This window comes from Bos indicus, chromosome 14 (genome assembly GCF_029378745.1).
Source record: "Bos indicus isolate NIAB-ARS_2022 breed Sahiwal x Tharparkar chromosome 14, NIAB-ARS_B.indTharparkar_mat_pri_1.0, whole genome shotgun sequence".
Classification (NCBI taxonomy): Eukaryota; Metazoa; Chordata; class Mammalia; order Artiodactyla; family Bovidae; genus Bos; species Bos indicus.
The window spans coordinates 4,768,688-4,777,536 of NC_091773.1; the positions used below are offsets into that span (position 1 = coordinate 4,768,688).

General features: G+C 43.9%; 1 protein-coding gene across 6 annotated transcripts in view; it reads left to right on the forward strand.

Annotated features, from left to right (window-relative positions):
• FAM135B (family with sequence similarity 135 member B) overlaps positions 1-8,533 on the forward strand; it is a 264,335-nt gene extending 255,802 nt beyond the window's left edge. For all 6 annotated transcript variants that reach the window (XM_070802404.1, XM_070802408.1, XM_070802405.1 and 3 more), the window contains one exon: positions 267-8,533. In XM_070802404.1, coding sequence (XP_070658505.1) covers positions 267-472 — 206 coding nt within the window. In that variant the 3' untranslated portion in view covers positions 473-8,533. The remainder of the gene's footprint in view (positions 1-266) is intronic.
• The last annotated feature ends 316 nt before the right edge of the window (positions 8,534-8,849 follow it).

An 8,849-nucleotide genomic window follows, 5' to 3' on the forward strand; every position in this document is an offset into this window, starting at 1 on the left:
TCCCTTCCCGTTTCTCCTCCATCTCCCTCTTCTTTTTCTTCTCCCCGCCCCCTTCTCCTCCTCCTTCTTTCCTCTTCCTTCTTCTTCGTTTTTGTGACTTTCTGATTTGAAAAGCAAAAGGAAATCATGATGAAGGTAACTCTGCCTAGTAGGGCGCATCAGATATTCTGCCAAGGACTAGGAGCCCAATACATACCTGGTGTTTTTCTGTAGATTCCACTGCTGAACTTTTGCCCCCACCTCTCGTCCATCTTCCCTCCTCCCAGGCCCTGTTTACGCGGAAATGATCAACAACCTTCTTCGCCCTCTGGTGGACGCCAAGGACTGCACTTTGATCCGACACAATGTATTCCACGCCTTGCCCAACACTGCCAACACCCTGATTGGCCGAGCGGCTCACATCGCTGTGCTGGACTCCGAGCTCTTCCTGGAGAAGTTCTTCTTGGTGGCGGGACTCAACTACTTCAAGTAGTGGCTTTGAGCGCGCGGGCCTTGGGGAGCTCGCCAGAAACGTTTAAGATCCATGAGAGCTCTGGCTGAGACATCCTTTTACAGACCTCTGTCATTCCAAGGTTGAGCTCAGAGAGGAAGGCGCTGAGGGGTGGAGGGTGGGGTGGGACCGGACATTCGAGGTGCTTCCCTTTTCGGAGAGTTTGGGAAAGCTGAATCGATAGTGTCAAAGACAAGACTTTGCCCGAACCTGTCTAGCCACCTGGAGTCTCATTCAAGATGCTTTCTAGCAAAATTTGGAGAAAATAAAGAAACAGAATCCTTGGAGTTGGTGAGCCCACCTTCTTAACTCCCATTGGCTCACAGAGAGATGGCTCCAAGTTAACTAGATTTGTTGGGTATGTGACTAGTTCATAGCTTTATCATTTTTGATGCACTCAAGCATTTCAGAACTCAGGTTAACCTCTGTGCAGAAGTGGAACATATTTATGTAAATATAATCCTTAATTGATTCAAATGTGCCACTTGTTCAAGACCGTGTGAACCCATATTCTTATGCTCTCCTCATATTTTCTCAACAAGGGACAAAGGAATGCTTCATAACCTCTGGTTTTATTTCTTAACAGCAGCCGGTGGGGTGATTTGAGGTATAGAGCGATGCTATCAGTAAATGCAAGTTTGTTGCAGAGAAAAATTTAACTGGTGAACTGGCTGCTCCACCTACTCCTCCAGACTTTTTCTATGCATAACCCCGGTTCACACATAATTTTTTGTGATTGCTGACATCTCTGTCTGTAGTAGGGAAAACAGACTGAGACTAACCCTAGCAGAGGAGGCCCTTAAATGTGCACACACCTGGTGAAGCTCCTGCTGATACCCGTCCAAAGAAATGCTATGTTAGCATTTGACGCACTCGCAAACAAATGAAAACCATCACATGGCCAGCTGCTTCTCCTCTCCGTGGAAGGGGAAAGACATCTTAATGGAGGAGTGCTGGATTTAAAACCTCAGGGGGGCTCTGAGAAGGGTGCTGGTTATCTTTCACTAGAAATGTCTTCTTGCCTTAGGAAAATAAAGGGCTAGGGAAGGTTATCATTGATTCACACACACACACACACACACACACACACGAGACAACAGGACAAATGTGAGATCAGACAGAACAACAGCCAGGTTGGGGACTCAAATTGTTATTGGTAAGAGACTTAAGGGGACTTTTGAAAAATTACTGGAGTGTTTAATATGGTTCCAAAGACTGAGTATGCACTATGGGCTAACAGAAGCCTGCAGGATCATTTAGTTGTAATGAAGGAACACATGACCAAGGACCACAGGGATCATTAACACAGAAGACACGTCTTCTGCAGACAGAAGCTCCTCCCACTTCTGCAAAAGTTGCTTCTGAAACTGAAAACTCGTCTGGAACCAGACTCCTGGTCCCAGCACCTGGATCATAACCTTAGTGATGCCCACTAGTGCCATGGTAGTAAGCCAAGGAATTCTCAGCTGAGACTTTCAGTTCCTCAGGTATTAACAGTGTGACTTTGAAAACACAGTAGACCATGGCAATCAAGTCCAGGCAGACAACTTTTCAGGAGAGCAGACTGAGGCATTTCTAAAGAAAGGAAAAGCTGGAGAGGGGGTTGGAAAAACTTCCCACACAAGAGATTTAGGGTCTCTGTGGGTCTTCTTCGAAATCTCATTGTATCTTAGTCTTAACACGTGTGGGATAAGTAATGCCTTGTGTCACTCTCCCACTGGGTATTTCTCCAAGCTCTTGATGGGCATAGACTCTGGTTACTCATGAACATGACCAGTCTGCTATGTGACCCAGAGCGGGTGTGGTTCCCACAGTGCAGCCTATGAACTTACAGTTCCTTACAAGTGCCCAAGTGCAGGGCGGGACCATGGTTTATAGCATCTTCTCCTTTTTGGCCAAATAAGGAGCATTTCATGTTTGTTTTTCCTGTGCCCATCAGCAAAGTTTGTCATCCCCTGGTCATTTGAAAGACCATGCAGCCAGCGGCTATGAAGCCAGGGTGAATCAATGACCGTCGTCTTTTCCAATAACCAGATGCCATTTTTAACTTCAATATGCTGTCTGGACATAGAACTAATGGCAATAAACATCCAGCTGTGTGGTGCACCTCTTTTTTATAGGGGTGCTCTGCTGTCTTTGTAAACCCTCTCTGGCCTCTGAGCATCTATTATAATTGTGTAGAAAGTATATATCTCTATATTGTAAATAAGAGCGTCCAGTGTTGCGTGTCATGCCTCATTTGAAAGGCTTTTTTATGTCTCTTTCTATCGAAGTATAGACATATAATATATATATATATATATACATAAATATACATATAATGTAAAACAGGGACATTCTATTATTGACTATTAAATTATAACAAAATGCCTGCCAGGATAATAATAGTATGTCTTCATTCTCAACAGAATTTTTGTTTTTGTCTTTATGATTTGTTAAATTTCTCAGAACTAGTTTAGAAGTAAAAATGATTAATATTGAGATGAATGGAATTTGTTGTTCATGAGCCAGACACACCCAGATAAACGAATGTGAAGCTAAAGTCACCTTGGGGCAAAAGTAATACCTCCATGGCAGGTTGAAATCAGCTGCAGTGATGTGTACCCGGGGAGCAGGTGGGGCGAGAATGGATTCCTATTGGTTTCTGGAGTCCACAGGTGTTCACTGAGCAACTTCCACCTGTGCCAGGTGGGACCACAGAGCTAAAATACAGAGTCTGTGTCCTCAGAGAATGCAAGGAAGATCTGGCCCTGTTAGTAAAGCATGGTGTGATGAGGGCTTTGATGAGACACAGGCAGGATCAAGGGGATTCTAGAAGTCTAGTCTTCATTGCCTGGAGAATAAGAATGGGGCTTTCAAAGGGAGACCTGAAAAGGGTGATACTGACCTTGCCCAGCCTGTTACCACCAAGTATATGCATTCATCAATTCATTTATTCAATCATTCATTCAACAAACACATCTCGAGGGCTTACTGTGTGCCGGGAATGTATTGGTACGATTCAGTAGTTCATAGTTTAGCAAGGAATACGGCCGGCCAATCAGATGGGAAGTTAGAGCAGGCAGGCCCCAGGGAGGTGGCAGGGATCTGATGGTGGCTTAGAGGAGGGACCCTGCGGATGTAGGATGGTGTGTGATCAGAAGGGGCCTCGTGGAAGATTCCGTGTCTACACCTAGACACCAGGCTGAAGAAGAGTTGGCTGGGTGGAGGGTGGGTTGCGGGGACCCTCAGGGAGTGAACAGGGTAAGTAACAGGTTTCATATGAGAGAAAGCTGAGAGCCTTTGTTACACTGGTCAGGCAGATAGAGTCAGTTTTGGTACAAGAAAGGAGGTGTAGGAAGTTAGCCACCATGGGGGACTGCCTTCTTATATCAGGAAGGAATTTCCATCATTAACACTAGTAGGGAAATTTCTGCTCAGTAAGGAGGTCCCATGAGAAACCAGACTTCACAACTGTAATCACATCTCTCTCCAGGGTTACTGAACTGAAAGCATTATCTTAGGTATTTTGCTATATGCTGCTGTTTAGTTGCTAAATCACATCCAACTCTTTTGCAACCCCATGAACTGTGGCTCACCAGGCTCCTCTGTCCATAGGATTCCCAGGCAAGAATACTAGAGTGGGTTACCATTTCCTTCTCTAAGGGGTCTTTCCTTCCCAGGTAATGAACCTGTGTCTCCTGCATTGGTAGGTGAATTCTTTACCACTGAGCCACCAGGGAGGCTATTCTTAGGTATTTAGAAGCCCCCAATTGAGAGCTTCCCTGGTGGCTCAGCTGGTTAAGAATCCACCTGGAATGAGGGAGACCTGGGTTTGATTCCTGGGTTGGGAAGATCCCCTGGAGAAGGGAAGGGCTACCCCCTCCAGTGTTCTGGCATGGAGAATTCCAGGGACTGTGTAGTTCATGGGGTCGCAAAGAGCCGGACACAACTGAGCAACTTTCACTTTCACTTTCAAATGTAACTGACAGGTTGTCATCCTAGGGTGTAGAGATATTAAGATACATCATGTAATTCTAAACACTAAAAGGATCTGGATCAACCATCAGACTTCATGTTTTATTTTTAGCTGGTAGTTTTTAAATTAAAACCTTGAAATCTCAGAACTGGAAGAGGACCAAGGAGTTGTTTCATTCAGACTTTACCTGATATTTAGCATCTGAGCTTTGTTCTCCCAACCTCCACTAACCATGTGAGTCTTCATCCATATATGTCGAAGTGCATACATGAATACTCCTTTGAGGTTACAGGCAGTAGTACATGCATGCCTGCCTGCATGCTTCTTTCAGATAAAGGACTGTCCCACGAAGACTTTTCTAAACCTTCAAGGTGCCTTCCCAAGTCTTTCTATGTCCCTTTCTCTTTTGACTTTTTTTCAAAGCTTTTTATCCCCAAAGTACCTCTTTACCATTACACATAATGCTAGAGATATTGCAATAGAAAACACTATGGAAAGTCTCGAAAAAAGCTGAACTTCTCCCAGTGCTTGTTTTATGTTGAATGGTAATAACACACCTTACTATTCAGTGGGTCGAATTCTAAAAACCAGTTTTAATTTTAGGGAAAAAGGCTCCAGTGCCTCCTCTCCCACAAAGGAATGGCCTTACTGTATACAAGTACACTTAGAACAGATGTAAACATATGGCCGTGTGGGTCACACTCTGTTTATATCTAAGCCAGGTCATAGCCCTACAGTTGATCTTTTCACAGCTAAATTATCAAGTGTCTCCACTTGTGTGTGTCTCCATTTCACAGATGTGGTTATGATAGTATGACGGCAAGGCACGATCCTCAAACCTGAAACTCCATGACTTAACATGGATTCGGAGACCTCTAGAGGTAAAACAAATCCGGGCTCTCATTTATCTTCTTTTTAACATGTGAAGGAGCAAAGGAATGGAAATAACATGCAGCACCCCACTTTGGTTTGCTAGGTCATGTGCATCTATGAGTTCATTTAATCTTTAAAACTCATATAGCATGCAGATGGTATTGGGAGAAGTCAGGTAACTTGACTAAGGTCACACAACTTAGCCATGGTAGAGTCAAGATTCGAGCCCTGAGCTTCCCTGTTATCCTTCATGCTATTGAATGCATCCAGCCCAGAGATGTTAATAGATCGCAAAAGTCATATATCTGTTAAAAATCAATGCCAGGATTCTTCAAATCCTAAACCATGATCTTATGAGTTTTCTCTTATAGCATATTCCTGTTCAAGGCACCTACATAACTGATAAATGAGATTGCAAAGGAAAACATAATTCAATGATAAGGGTGGTTTAATAAGGCATTGTCCATAAGCATAACGGGGTGATTGGCTGGCCTGTTGGCTCTTGATTAATCATCTGTCTTTCCCAGTCACTTTGTCTCAAGTTTTTCTTTCTCCTACCGGCCTGAAACCACTTTCCCCTAGACCACAATGCATTCCATAACTGCTCAGACCACACCCTTGCATCTATACTCCTGTCTCTTTCTGCTTTTCCCACATTGGAAGGGCTCCTCATTTTCATATGGGAATCAATTCCTTGTCCGTTGGTTGTGAACCTGGACCCAGTGGTTCATGGCTTGTGGATTCCTGCTTCAGCATGATGTCTTAGCATCAGAGCTCAGTTTTCTCATGTTTCCATGAAGCCACGCTCATCTCCTTCCTGTGTTCTGGTGGTCCTCCTCCATACGCACTCCTTAGAGCAGGAGTCTTGTTTTTGCCAGTGTTTCCCATTACAGAGTCAGGGTTCAGTAAGGAAGTTCTGGACAGGCCCAGTTCTTTGAAAGCTTGCGTTTTCTTCTCTAGCACCTCATCCGACACACAGCAATGGATTCCCATAAAGAAACAGTTTGACCTTGGTTCCTGTTTGCCCTCTAGGCTTCTGGATTTGCAAGAGGAAAGTAGTTGTGTCAGAGAAGATCTCACCGTGGCAGGTTCCTGTAATGGGAAGAACCACTGTATCTCTGGGGTGTGCTGTCAAGCCAGGGGGCTAGTGTCCTCAGCTATAAAACAGACTTCCATGGGTCTGCTTTAAAGGCCGCTGTGGGGGTTGGAGGGGCATCTGGATGAGAAAGGGGTAAGCAGAGAGGAACAGTGCCCGAGCAGAGTAAGCGCTGAGAGGATGGCTCAAAAATACTTTATAGCAAAAGTTCGCTCTGAGGAATTTTCTTTATAACTCCACACCTTTTTACATTCATACTTGATGGTGTGAGGGAGATCACCCTGTTTGAAACTTGAAGACTCAAACTTCCAGAAGTTAGAACATTCCGTTATGATTCCAAGAGCCTCCAAACTGGAGTTTTCCAGCTCAGTTCATGAATAACTGGATGATCTATGTAGTAAAACTATTTTCCTGCTCAGGGTATAATGTAAGCCATGGTTAAGTTGAGAGGAAGGGCTGAAACCTGATACCCAACTAAGAACAATATTACATCAAATTTAAGGTGTTCAGAAGTGTTAATTCTGTAAATGTCACTCAGAATCTTTTTATTGCATCAAACAAAAAAGACTTTTAGTGCTTGGGCTGAATGTCCTTTAGTCCAAGGTTAAGATTACTGCATATGGCAAAATATCCTGCTCCATCCTTCTTGCTCCAAGGAAGTTTAATAATAATCCAAATACTGAATTTAATAATAATCCTGATAACCTATGCATATATTACTATCTTTTGCTTGTTTTAAACTTTTTTTTTTTAAAGGAAGCATCCCATTCTGTCCCACAAACTGTCTTGCTTGTATGTAACAAAATCAAAGTCTGATTTTCCCTTCATTCCTAATAGTCCCAGAGCTTACACTTGACTGGATTTCTTTTTAAACAGTGTTTATTTAGTCTCTGCTGAGTTCTATGCTAGCTACAGGTGGCTACAGAAATTCATCAGACGAGACCCTGCCGTACAAAAGTTTATAATCTGAGGGGAGGAGAGGAGACCCACATACACAGAATGTCCACCTAGAGTAATAAGGAAAAAGAACAGATGGGAAACACCAAGAACATTACCACTTCAGCATCTCTTAGAACAAGCCAAACTGCTTCTATCAGGATGCCAGCATCCTGCCAGGGTCTGGAAGGAGGAAACTAGCCCAGAGGAGATGCCATAGTGGTATAAGCCGTGCCTCTCATGCAAGACCTCCAAGCTTCCTTGCCGACACTGACACCATCCCCAGGTCAGTGTCAAGTCAGGAAATTTGTCAAAGGAGATGTTCAGTGGTGCCGGTTACAGCTCAGTCTGCCTAGAAGCACCACCTCCTGAATGGCATGTTATCTGTCTGTAGTACAAAGTCTCTAGATGCTCTGCGGCTAAACTGTTTATTCTACTTTTTTTTTCTTTCAAGTTAATAGGGGAAAGTGTGAAAAGTGAAAGTGTTAGTTTCTCTGTCTTGTCTGACTATGATCCCATGGAGTGCAGCCTGCTGGGCTCCTCTGTCATGGAATTCTCCAGGCAGGAATACTGGAGTGGGTTGCCATTCCCTTTGCCAGGGGTTCGTCCCAATCCAGGGATGTAACCCGGGTATCCTGCCTTGCAGGCAGATTCTTTAACATCTGAGCCACCAGGGAAGCCCCTTAATAGGTGAAACAGATTATCAAATAAATAAATGGTCCACTGATTGTGTCCATAAACATTACCACACTCCAGCTTAACCAGGAGAACCAGCCTGTGGCTTTTTGTTTATCTGTCATACAACGCAGGGCTCTGGAATTCATTTTGTTTTATTATGTTGTAATCTAGTTTTCAAATGTGACCTCCTACCTTGTAGGAGGTAAATAGAGGCAGGGTCTTCAGCACGGTCCCTTTCTCTGAAAAAAGAACCTGAATGTATAGCTTGATGCCACTGTGAATTCCTAATGCATATTTATTCTGGTGACAATGTATACAATAATTATAATCTCCCAAACATCCTTGGAAATTGTAAAATTACGGTGATGGGAATAACAAAGTCATCAGAACCAATATAATTCTACTATTTTTCTACATTTGCTTTTTGGTCGGCATTTTGTGTAGCTCGTGATGTGTATCAATGATAACAACAATCATAATAAAAAAAAATCCTTTGACTTTCTTTGGCCAGGACTTTGTGTTTATGCAATGTACATTAGCCTCTCTCTAGGAATGCACTTAGGGCTGAAGGGGTTATTTCTACGTTTGGTCAGGGGACGTCTGGCAGGTGGAAGTTATTTCTGTTACTCACACGGCAGAAAGGGTCCAGGGTGTCTTGGGGTGGTTGAACAGGGCAGTGAGGAGACTCCAAACTGGCCTTTAGGAGGGTCCGGTCAGGGCATGGGCCGTGTCCTTCAGTGAGCAGGGGACCCCCAAGTCTTCATCCGTATGCCCAGCGCACCCTGTGTACCCGCACAGTTTAACCCTCAGAGCTGCTC